Here is a 13,004-nt window from a genome sequence, read left to right as displayed (position 1 = left end):
CAGGTCCACACTATGATAATTTTGCTATTTGGGGCAGATACCATCTTTTTGCTCTGTTTAGAGAGTGCCTAGTACAAAGGGGTCCTTGTCTATGAGTGGGACTCATAGGGGCTACGATAATACAAATAATTGTATATGAGTATCAGAATTATGGAAGGATTAGGATATGTTTAACCTTATAGGTCCTCTATTCCTCCTGCTATTGAAAATAAACCAGGCTTTCACTATGTCCATTGCAAACTGTAACCAGCCGCTTGGAAGCATCTTTTAGGAATATGTATACTTCTGCCTAAGCCTTGAGCAGAATATTTCAGGTCAGGTTCCTGCCCCATATAAGAAAAGCAAATGTCTGTTCTTCAGGGAGAGATAAAAGAAACCCTTCCATCTCTCCCTATAGAACAAAAGTTTGTTTTCCTTAACTCCATGAATGACCTAAGGTGACTACCTCAGTAATAGCCTAATTCCAAAGGTATGTTTAAAGAACCAATATTTATTCCAAAATAAAAAGGGAATTTAAATGTAAAATCACGTCTTATTTATATTGTAGTAAAACTTAAAGGCTCCACTCAGGGACAGGACCCCATTTTGTTTACTCCTGTGCAAGCATTTAGGGAGACAGTGTCCCTAGTTCAAACAGCTTAAAATCTAAAAAGACAAAAATCCAGTGAAAGGTGTGGGAAGGGGATTGAACAGATAAACAGTAGTGAGAGTGATGATAGGGACACAATGTTAGTTCCTTTTATCTTTCAAAATGTTTAGAAATTATCCCTTACTACCCCCTCTACAAAGCTATTCTTAGTCCTCTTTTTTGCATTTTATTTTTTACCCCTTGTCTGTTTTTTATTTCCCCAGTTCTTTGTTTTAAAAAGGATATTAAATTATCCTCTGTGCCAAAGTACCCCTCTATTATGATTTCACCCACTATCCACTGAGACAGTCCTCCAAGGCTGCCCTCAGAAACAATTTGGGCCTCTTGGATTGGAGGGGGAACCCAGTTAGTTTCTTTCTCTGCCATTACTGCAGCTCCATCTGTTGCTAGACGATGTTTCTTGCCCAACACCCAGGGAAATGGTTGGGGGTTTCTACCCCAAATGGTTGCCACCAGTGGGGGTTTGGGCCTCTGAGGCAGGGTCCAGAGTTGGAGGGCTTGATGGAAAGAGAGGATTTCACTAGATAGGGAAAATCTTGCAGTTACAGTTGATTTAAGCAAAAATCCTCACCTTACAAGTCATATGTACCTGCTCCCAGGAACTGTGCTGGGTACCATGAGGTAGGTACATACAGCGATCCACAGTCCTGAAACTTTCAATGAGTGCTGTGTGTGTACATGCTCAGCACTGTTGCAGTTATGCTGGTTTGAGCACATGGGTGCAAGTTACAACACTGCAGTTCACTAAAGCAGATACATTGTGAGTACCGAAATACCTCAATTTTCAGTTGTGATGTATTGTACACACTCTTTTTCTTCTTCCTCATTTTGTAGGGTCCAGCAGATTCAGTTACTAGGTCGAGATATGAAGGGTCCTGCTCATGATAAACTTTGGAACCAGCTAGAAGCAGAAATACACCTGCATCGTCACAAAACTGTTATTAGAGCATGTCGGGGTCGTAATGACCTGAAACGACCAATGCAAGCACCACCAGGGCATGTAAGATGAACTCTGATATTTCTTATCTTAGTGAGCCTGCCTTCCCCTATTTTCTCCACCATTCCTTCACAGCTTTCCAGGGAGAGCTAATATGTATAATCCTCCCTCTTCATGCTTGTTGTGCTGTAGTTTGTATTCCCTTGTATGTGATGATATAATCCCGAGTCATTATGGTGTTAGATATATTACAGTGGATTAAAGTATGGTTCTATCTTGAATAGTGACTCTGCTATAATGGCCTGAGTTGTGCACCTGAAGCTTCCATTGATTTCCCTGGCAGTGATGGGTGCTCAGCCCTTCTGAAAATCAGAATACTTCTGTTTAGGTGTCAACTTATGGATTTAGGAGCCTAACTACAGGCACATAGGTTTCAAAATGGTGACTTAATAGTGTTCACTGTCAAAACATCTTTATTAGGGCTGTGAAGCGATTAAAAAAAATTAATCGCGATTAATCGCACTGTTAATAATAGAATATCGTTTATTTCAATATTTTTGATTGTTTTCTACATTTTCAAATATATTGATTTCAATTACAACACAATACAAAGTGTACAATGCTCACTTTATATTCTTTTTATTACAAATATTTGCGCTGTAAAAATGATAAAAGAAATAGTATTTTTCAATTCACGTCATACAAGTACTGTAGTGCAATCTCTTTATCAATAAAGTGCAATTTGCAAATGTAGAATAATGTACAAAAAATAACTGCATTCAAAAATAAAACAATGTAAAACTTTAGAGCCTACAAGGCCACTCAGTCCTACTTCAGCCAATTGCTCAGACAAACAAGTTTGTTTACATTTGCAGGAGATAATGCTTGTTTACAATGTCACCTGAAAGTGAGAACATGGCAGTGTTGTAGCCGGCGTCACAAGATATTTACATGCCAGTTATGCTAAAGATTCATGCTTCAACCACCATTCCAGGGGACATGTATCCATGCTGATGACGAGTTCTGCTCAAAAATAATCCAAAGCAATGTGGACCGACGCATGTTCATTTTCATCATCTGAGGCAGATGCCAACAGCAGAAGGTTGATTTTCTTTTTTGGTGGTTTGGGTTCTGTAGTTTCCGCATCAGAATGTTGCTCTTTTAAGACTTCTGAAAGCATGCGCCACACCTCGTCCCTCTCAGATTTTGGAAGGCACTTCAGATTCTTAAACCTTGGGTCAAGTGCTGTAGCTATCTTTTAGAAATCTCACATTGGTACCTTCTTTGCGTTTTGTCAAATCTTCAGCGAAAGTGTTCTTAAAATGAACTTCATGTGCTGAGTCATCATCCGAGGCTACTATAACATGAAATAAGTGGCAGAATGCAGGTAAATTAGAGCTGGAGACATACAATACTCCCCCCAAGGAATTCAGTCACAAATTTAATTACAGTAACTCTTTGCTTAACGTTGTAGTTATGTTCCTGAAAAATGCTACTTTAGGCAAATCCAATTTCCCCGTAAGAATTAATGTAAATGGGGGGATGGGGGTTAGGTTCCAGTGAAATTTTTTTCGCCAGACAAAAGACTAATACACACACACACACACACAGACAGTATAAGTTTTAAACAATTTAATACTGTACACAGCAATGATGATTGTGAAGCTTGGTTGAGGTGGTGAAGTAAGAGGGTGGAATATTTCCCAGGGAATGCTTTACTGCTAAATGATGAACTAGCACTTGGCTGAGCCCTCAAGGGTTAACACATTGTTGTTAAATGTAGTTTCACACTCCACAAGGCAGCATGAATGGAGGGAGGGGAGATAGCATAGCAGAGTGAGACAGTGACACACACTGTGTGTGTGTGTGTGTGTGTGTGTGTGAGAGAGAGAGAGACTTGCATTGCCCGGTACGCTGACCCCACTCTAAGTACATTGCCTTTTTAAGTAGATTAGCAAATTGAGACAGCAGCTGCAGCCAGCAAGCTCCCTCTGTGCTGAGCCCTGTCGTGTCCCCCCTCCCACTCTGGAGATAAGGAACAGAAGTGGGGGGACAGGAGTGGGGGCAGGGAGACACCCTGACATTAGCACCCCTCTTCCCCCCACCTCTGCACAGCAAGGAGGAGGCTCCTGGGAGCAGCTCCAAGGCAGAGGGCAGGAGCAGCACACGGCAGTGGGGGGAGAGACAGCTGAACTACCCGGCAATTGATAGCCTGCTGGGCAGCTGCTGCACAGGGATCTTAGGGGAGCGGGGAGCTGATAGGAGGGCTGCTGATCCACCCTGGTTCTAAGCCCCCACCAGCTAGCTCCAACGGGCTGCTCTTTCTGCAAGCAGTGGACAAAGCAGGCGGCTGCCAAACAACTGTTATAAGGGAGCATTGCGCAACTTTAAACGAGCATGTTCTCCAATTGATCAGCAACGCAACAATGGAACAACGTTAACCGGGACGACTTTAAGTGAGGAGTTAACTGTATTTTTTTAACAAGCATCATCAGCATGGAAGCATGTCCTCTGGAATGGTGGCCGAAGCATGAAGGGGCATATGAATGTTTAGCATATCTGGCATGTAAATACCTTGCAATGCTGGCTACAAAAGTGCCATGCGAATGCCTGTTCTCACTTTCTGGTGACATAAGAAATAAGAAGTGGGCAGTATTATCTCCCGTAAATGTAAACAAACTTGTTTGTCTTAGCGATTGGCTGAATGAGAGGTAGGACTGAGTGGACTTGTAGGCGCTAAAGTTTAGCATTGTTTTGTTTTTGAGTGTAGTTATGTAACAAAAAAAATCTACATTTGTAAGTTGCACTTTCACGATAAAGAGATTGCAGAACAGTACTTGTATGAGGTGAATTGAAAAATACTGTTTCTTTTGTTTATCATTTTTACAGTGCACATATTTGTAATAAAAAATAATATAAAGTGTACATTTTGTATTCTGTGTTGTAACTGAACTCAATATATTTGAAAATGTAGAAAAAACAGCCAAAATATTTAATTTCAATTAGTATTCTATTGTTTAACAATGCGATTAAAACTGCTATTAATTGCGATCTATTTTTTTAATTGCGATTAATTTTTTTGAGTTAATCACATGAGTTAACTGCGATTAATCGACAGCCCTAATCTTTATAAAAAATCTGAATAACAAACTTAATTCGAGTTTAATTAGAACTCAAATTCATGGTCAAAATTTTCAAAAGTGGCTTGTGATTTTGGGTGCCCCAACTGTATAAACCTTAAAGAATCCTGGTTCTTTGAAATAAAGCCTCTTAAAAGCATCTCAACTAAGTCACCTAAAATCACTCATTGCTTATAAAAATATTCGGCCCTGTAGATTTTCGGTGCAGTTACTTTTTTTTTTCTCATAATGTGTGATAGCAACAACAAATTTAACAAAATATAACAGGAAAAGAAGTATCTTGATATATTCTGCTTTTGTGAGATTTTGAGATTGATTTTTGTTGTTGTTTCTTATATCTTGCTGGAATAAATTATCAGAAATGCTTGGGATTGTATACTGAATGTATTGACTAGATCACTGTAATAATTAAGGGATGGTTTCATATGTTTTTTAATTTCACCTGTGGTCAAAATATAGTTTCTAGTATTGAGTGGTAGACCCAACTAGCTTTCCAAACTAGTGACTTTTGTGTGGTCTGCCTCTTTTTTTCTGGGGCTGACTTTTGTTTCCTCCATTTCTTGTTACCACAGAAATGCTACCTCCAATCAGGAGTGTAAGATGAGTGGTCTCTTTTTTGTTTCCATCATCAGTTCTTCTTCACAGTTTGTCTGGCAAAGAATATTCTGCGTTTGGGTTGGCTTGTACTAATGTAACTTATCTGCTGCTGTGAACATTCTCCTTCTGCATGTGAAAAAACAACCATAAAAGTACCTTTTAGTTCATATGTTTATATTTATTCTTTTTTATGTTAAACTAGGAACCAGATTCCTTAAAGAAGAGTCAAGGCGTTGGTCCAATCAGAAAAGTTCTCCTTGTTAAAGAAGACCATGAAGGACTAGGCATTTCAATCACAGTAATAAATACTTATATCTATTTTCCACCTTCTGTCTTCATTTACAATTAACTTTTAGGTTATTGCTATAGCTGAGGGAGAATAGTTTAGGTGATACTGTAGCATGCAGTGATGCCAATTTTTGACATTTGGACAGATTGGAGTATTACAAGTTAAATAGTAAGTAATCTACTGGAAAAAACACTTAAATAGAATTGTTTTTATACACTGTTGTCTATGAACAACAAAAGTAGTTTGTACCATCACCATTCAGGTTTTATTCAATGTAAGACTTGCTGTTGGAAATGTACAGAAATATTAACTTGAAACGTGAAGATATTAAATTTAGCAGGATTATTTTTATAAAATATAAGGAACAGTGAGTCTACTGCTTTTAATATCATCATCATGTCATGTGCGTTAGACTGCATGTATAAACTAATGCAAATCATTTTGGGTTCTAGAATGTGCAAGATAGCTGAAAAAAATCTGAAACCTCAATTTTTTTTTAAACTTCTCACTTCAGAAACATGCATTTAAAAAACTCAATAATATTCCATTTCTGGGCCTAGGCTTTATATGCAGGTTAGTTAGTGGAGAATTCTGACAACCAATGAATATAATCTTGGCAAGCAAAGAGAAAAATGAGGTTTTATAATCGAAATGCCTCATCGAATCTTGGCATAGGCCAGCTTCTTCAAATTTCGGTGTCGACTTCATACATCCAAATAATAGTGGGCTGATTTTCAAAGGCTAACTTAGTGAATGCAGCAGGCAGGGCTGGCTCTAGGTTTTTTTTGCAGCCCCAAGCTCAGGTGGGGCTGGGTTTGCAGGCGGCGCTGGAAGCGGAGGGAGTGATGTCATCTTCTCTCAGTGCCTGCGGGGGCTTTACCCCCTCCCCCGCCCTGCCGCACAGAGAAGCCCCGATATAAGGGGTGGCACAAGGCAGCCCAGCAGCCAGTCTGTAGATGAGGTGGAGCAGCCCCAGCTCCCCAGCAGGATTCGCCCTCTCCTCCCCAGGTAGCGGCTGGGCCCTGGCAGCTCAGCATTCCGGGGCTGGGGCTTCCCCATCCCGCTGCAGCTGGGGGTGCGGTGCCCTCGCCCCGTCTAAGTGGCGCAGCTCCGAGAGCACAACTGCCCCGAAAAAAAAGGATGGCCGGAATGCCGCCTCTGGAAATGTGCCTCCCCAAGCACGTGCTTGCTTTGCTGGTGCCTTGAGCCGGTCCTGGCAGCAGGTGCCCAGTATCTTTGAAAGTCGGGTCACTTTGATTTAGATATCTAACTTTTAAGCAAGTGAGCTTGAAAATTCTGGCCATAGTGCCTATATTTTATTGCATCCTGGAAGTAACTGCTAAGTAACTGGCGCAGTGTCTAATGTATAAAAACATTTTTTTATTTTTACAATCTTGTTTCATCAATTTGTATATCTGATTTAAATATTTTGTTTTCTGTTAATAATCAGAATTACCGCCATTCACTCTTTGAGTATATAACTCAGATTTGTTCACTTGTCTGGGGGCAGAGAGGGGGAATTAAAGGAATCATTAAATGAATTCTTTTCACCAAAGGTATACTGACTAATTTTCTATTGTGAGAACTGAAACAAATACTTTAAAAGCTATCAAGATATTGCTTTCCTGCTAACAGCTATTTAAATAAATCCATCTTTTTCTTTTTTGTGGTGTTAGGGTGGGAAGGAGCACGGCGTTCCAATACTAATCTCTGAAATCCACCCTGGTCAGCCTGCTGACCGATGTGGAGGTCTGCATGTTGGAGATGCCATTCTAGCAGTAAATGGAGTGAATCTGAGAGATGCCAAACATAAAGAAGCAGTAACTATTCTTTCCCAGCAGGTAACTTATATTATCCATCACTATGTGGATATGTCTTCTTTCTTCTTACCTATTGAGTTGCTTGGCATTTTTAAATTTTCTTTCAACCCTAGCACTTGTGTTTAGATAGTGTTTCCTGCAGCTGTATCACCTATGTTTTTATGCTCTTAGATATTGCTTTGATGCGCTTAAGATAGGCTGGGTCAGTACTTAGATTGGAGCCTTTCATCTAAATGTGTAAAGAAGCATTATTGATTATTATTCTCTCAGTCAGTACTAAACTATTGAAACCATATTTTGTCCAAAACCTGAAATATTACTTTTATTGGAAACGTTGCCATGATTTCTCATGAAAATTGTAAATTAGTTCTCTCATATCCCCATTCTCTGTGGGCTGGACTACATCTCCCATGATGCACCATGGCCTCCCTTGATGTACTTGCCTTTCCTCTCCAAATAATTAATAGATTTACTTAAATTCTTGGTAAACTTGTTCTTCACTAAGCATAAGTTTTGCAGACTTGGGGATCATACACTATATTATTCATTCATAGCAAAAAATGTTTAATCCCTACTTTAATGCAAATTTCAGTGCATCCTAAACTATAGAGCTATTATTGCACTTCGATGAGTAAGTGGTTAATTCATATATTTTCCCAAAGCATTTCAGATATTCAACAAAATATACTTGTTAGCAGTCCAGTTTAACCCCCTAGCCATTTTGTGAAATAAGTAACATGATCATCTTTATTGTATTCTAGAGAGGGGAGATTGAATTTGAAGTGGTGTATGTTGCTCCAGAGGTAGACTCAGATGACGAAAATGTAGAATATGAGGATGAAAGTGGACATCGCTATCGCTTGTATCTTGATGAATTGGAGGAAGGTGGAAATTCAGGTTCTAATAGGAAAAATGCAAGTGCAGCTGTCAAACCATCAGAAGGTAAAACTTCTTTTGCCTAAATGTTAAAAGCTGAAACTTCATTATACAAACCTGTTTGACTGGAATTAAGAATTTTTAATGAATTTCATATGCCATCATGCAGCCAACTCACCTGGCTTTGTTAGGTCTCTCTGAAGTTCCTCATTCAGTCGTCTTGGCCTAGCCTAGATAAATCTGTATTATCTGCAGATTTTCACTTTCTCTTAACCATGTTCCCATGCGAAAATTGACTATTCCTACTTTTTGTTTTCTGACTCTTGTCCAGTCTTAATACATTGACAATTGGTTCTTCTTTGTCCAATGTTTTGTAGATGTGTTCAAATATTTCTTCTAGATTAGAGAAGCATGATTTTCCTTTACAGAAGCAGTGCAGATTTTCCTATCATATTATATTTATCTAGAAGTCTTTATAGTTCTATTTTTTAGTTATTTTAATGAGTTTTCCAGTTTCTGAAGTAAAGCTCATTGGTTTGTAATTCCTCAGATCACCTCAGCACCTATTTTAAAAAAAGTATTTTTAATTTGCAGTGTTTGATAAGAAACCAAGTGTTGATGGACATGAAAATGGAGACCTAGGAAATTCAGTTCAAACTCCCTTAGAAGAGACTGCACCCAAACTAGCTGATTCTGCTGAGTCCTTGCCCTAAAGAAATCGACTGGCCTGATCGCTTCTTCAGGAAAGATGGATAATCAGTATATAGACTGTTCCAAATTTTATATACCATAGTAGGTTGTAAAAGGACTATTAAAAATCAGAGGAAACCTGTATTACTGTTGCCTAAAAAAAATGGCGGTTACCTCAGGGCTTCTTTGTGAGCAATTCATAACGTGTAAAGCTCTGTTCTGTGACACACATTAGTTAACACATTGCATGTAAAATGGATTTTCCTTGAACTGTGAGCACCAAAGCATGTGGTTTCCAAAAGATAATCTTAATGCATTCAGCTTTGGATCCTATTGATGTCCTTGAAGGGTGTAGAATAAAATTGTAGCCAGCTTTATTTTGTTCCTTTGCCACTGAGTAAAAGCAAAGAATTAACAGCACTTTGATCCAAACTAACCTTTAACTGTTAAAAAGGGGAGAAGTGAATATTTACCACTGCATCCCTGAATTTTCCATTTAGGTTTTTTGAACTACAATTAAAGAAGGGGGGCGGGGAGGAAAAGGGGGAACAAAAAATGTCATGACTCAGATTTTCATAATAGCAAAAAGCAAATGTTTTAGTTTAAGAAAACAAAAATGGAAAGAACAACTGTTGAGTATTGTAAATTCTGATCTCCCAATACAATCCTTTTACATCTGAGGAGATTTTCAGCATTATTTAATTTCTTTAAACAATTTATTGCCAATCAATGCTGCACTTAAAATATTCTCCAAAAATATTTAAACAGAGCACTGTTCTGTTTGTTTTTTAAATGCAAAATTAGTGTAAAAATAGCTTAATGCTTGTTCAGAATTATGTCTGCCCTTGTGCATTGTATCTGAGCATCATACAGTCAGTATTCGTTATTGAATGTATACTGTTAGAACTGATATGAAGTAGTTTTATACATTGAGTTGTTCATCATGGGCTTGATCCTATGAGATGCTGAGTACTTTTGGATGGGTACTGAACACGCTCAATTCCCATTGAAATTATCTTTAAATCAAAGGGAGTTGAAGACATGCCATATCTCGCAGCAGGTGCTCAGGGCCATGAAGTATCTGGTCCTAAATGGTATGACAGTTCTGTTAGCCTATAGCATTTTAATTGTTACTGTTTAAATGAAATATTGTTGCCTTCCAAGAGCAGTTATATCCTAAAATAGATAATTGATGTACATCTAAAGGCCCAAGGCATGTTTGGAAAATGGTGAAGTTAATGGTGGTTTTCTTGGCTAGTTTCTCATGCTGTATCTATAGAAATTTTAGTGAAACACAATATGCTCCATATGCAAACTATAAAAAAGTGTAATAGCTTTTATTAACCCAGGATAAAGCACGAAATGCCTGCTCTCCTATTTACTGCTATGCAGACTGTTAAACTGTAATGTGAAAAGATGAGATTTTGTATTTTGAGAGTGAAACTAATGTGAAATAACAGCTTTGCAAATGTTACTGTATTGATGTACATAAATAGAAAAAAATCTCTAAGGCCTTTAGAGGAATATCAGTTAATCTAATGTTTAATGTTCAAAACTTTTGATGTAGAACACAGTTACTCATCCATCTTAGGAGCACTATATATATATGTTTATAGAGATATCTTTAAAATGTATATACTTTATTCAAAGATTTTGCTATTTATAAAACCTTTAACTGTTGCTCTTTTCATGAATTTTTGTGCATGGTTCCATTCACTCAAAAAGCGGTTTCATTTACAGAAAATTTTTTTTGTGGTAAAGCATATTAAAATACTCTAGAATATTGCCTCTAAGCATATGTTAATATTTAAAAAAATATTTAAATAATAGGGCTGAATTCATAAGAAACATATCACCAGTTGCTTATGAAGGCATCTTTCTACACCTCTGAAGCTCCATGTATTACATGAATTGTTCAGGTGCATTTTAGCAGATGAAGTCATTGCTGTAATGTTGCATCCAGACATTCATTGTGTCACATCTACTGTCATTCCAGTAAGGTGTACTCTGAAGCTGAGTGTAGCATGGAGCTCATTGTATTTCTCTGTCAGAGAAGGCAGTTTAGTTTTCACTTTTCTGGTATTCCTTCTCTGTTTGAAGATGTTAGACATGGCCTTCTGTCATGTCTAGGGAAGCTGCATAGGGATATTTATCTGTGGGAAAGAGGAAGTCCCTTCACCCCCTTGAAGCACCTAGAATCTTCCATTTCAAATACTTTCGGCCACGTCCAGTTTGAGGTTGGACATGGTTGCTGAAATTGTTTGCCTGCTGCTTTGATCATCCTATAGGTGAGATCAGTGATAGAAGTGGTGTACTGGCTGGGAAGATGACCAGCATTGACAAATTAATGCCAAAATTCCCCCCCTGTCAGTTTTTCTGACCTTTGTTTGGGAAGCCCTGAGTTGGACAATATTGCTAGGACTTTCTGTGAAAGGATAGTGTGGTTGTACTCCATACTTCCGGCTATAACACTGCAGATTTATTGTTGGGATAGTGAAACTATTAGAAGGTTTTTTTTAAGGCGACACTAGTTTAACTACAAGTTGCAGTATCTAAATGCAATCTATAAATACGTTACTCTGTTTTGCCAATAACTGGAACACTCAAACCCGCTGGTTCCCAGGGGTTGATTGAGTTAGTCATGAAGAGTTTCCAAGGAAAGTAAGATTTTCATTTTTTATTTTAAAAAAAGTATAGAACATTGTTTACTTGTATATATTTTACTTCAGATAATAAAACAAAGCTCTTAAGAGAATAGAGTGCAGCTTTGTGTGGATAATTCCTTGGCCATATTTTTAAAATTTTTCAGTGGAATAGCTATCTCTTGGCTTTTTAAAGGTGAATGGAGTTTGAAGGGATGTGGGACCACTGCTTACTAAGAAACAAGCTTGATGGCAGTAAAGTAACTTGGGTCATAAATTGTGTTTTGTATTTCCGTGGTAGAAGTGTATTTACTACAGTGGAGAGGGTTTGTATGTATCTCAAACTTACCACAGATGTGTTGATAATGGATATGGTGAGCAATATTCAGATGTTATTTATTGTATAATCTGTCCAAACACCCTTCCATCTTGGGTTGGTCTCATATCTGTGGAAGGTGTAACATTTTGCAACAATTGTATTATACCTAGTTAAGCTGAGTTTCATATTTTTTTATTAGCCTGTAAATAAAGATGGGATCTTATGCATTATAATGGTTTCTGATCCTAATTTACAATTAACATTTGAGGTTTTCTCTGTTTTATTGATAAAATGTGAATAGGCAGCAAACAGCATACGTGATCTGCTTCTGCTAAATTTATTGTTTTACATCCAAATACAGAGTATCAAGCACAAAAGACATTGACAAAAATCAAACCCGTTAACATAAAGATTAAAGCTAATCCAATCTTGGTCAGTGAGGTGTAACAGCAAATTAAAGAAAAAGGGAGATGGAGGTGTAGGAGACCTCTAAAAAAATAATTAAATTTGGGAGATGTTTCTTGTTGCAGTTTTTCTATACGGGGATGGGGGAACAATCTGATAAACACAAAGTGTTTGGTTATAATGCTATAAACATCTCATAGCCATGAGCCAAAGAGAGCTGCAAAGATCCAGACCATTGAAAACCGGTCAAAGGATTAAATCTTTGGGCACCATTGGAAACATGAATATATCCTCCTTTTCTATTTGATATGGTAAAAGAATAACAGGTGGGATGTGTGTGTGTGTTGGTTTTTATACTATGGGCATACAGTAGATGCCATCCCTTGGAACGTTGGTAATTTCTAGTAATCCCTTAAAATTAATTTGTATTAAAGCTTTTCAGTTCACATTTGAAGAGCCCCTAACTAATATTTGCTTTATTACAAAACAGTTCTATTATAAAAATAATACTTAAAATTTCCTTTTACTTACCCTTGAGTTCAAGCTCTTCTTTTTCCCCTGTAAGAGCTGATATCCACAAGAACCTGAAACAGCATTTTTCTGTGTTCTCTACACTGTTTTAAGTTTTATTACTGTAATG

General features: G+C 37.8%; 1 protein-coding gene across 2 annotated transcripts in view; it reads left to right on the top strand.

Moving 5' to 3' along the window:
• Window positions 1-12,189, top strand: part of GOPC (golgi associated PDZ and coiled-coil motif containing) — a 39,254-nt gene extending 27,065 nt beyond the window's left edge. For both annotated transcript variants that reach the window (XM_008175883.4, XM_008175876.4), the window contains 5 exons: window positions 1,484-1,649; window positions 5,526-5,621; window positions 7,289-7,453; window positions 8,194-8,374; window positions 8,903-12,189. In XM_008175883.4, the coding sequence (XP_008174105.1) occupies window positions 1,484-1,649; window positions 5,526-5,621; window positions 7,289-7,453; window positions 8,194-8,374; window positions 8,903-9,021 (727 nt within the window). In that variant the 3' untranslated portion in view covers window positions 9,022-12,189. The remainder of the gene's footprint in view (window positions 1-1,483; window positions 1,650-5,525; window positions 5,622-7,288; window positions 7,454-8,193; window positions 8,375-8,902) is intronic.
• The last annotated feature ends 815 nt before the right edge of the window (window positions 12,190-13,004 follow it).

Source organism: Chrysemys picta, chromosome 3, assembly GCF_011386835.1.
Source record: "Chrysemys picta bellii isolate R12L10 chromosome 3, ASM1138683v2, whole genome shotgun sequence".
Classification (NCBI taxonomy): Eukaryota; Metazoa; Chordata; order Testudines; family Emydidae; genus Chrysemys; species Chrysemys picta.
This window is presented reverse-complemented; position numbering and strand designations above follow the sequence as displayed.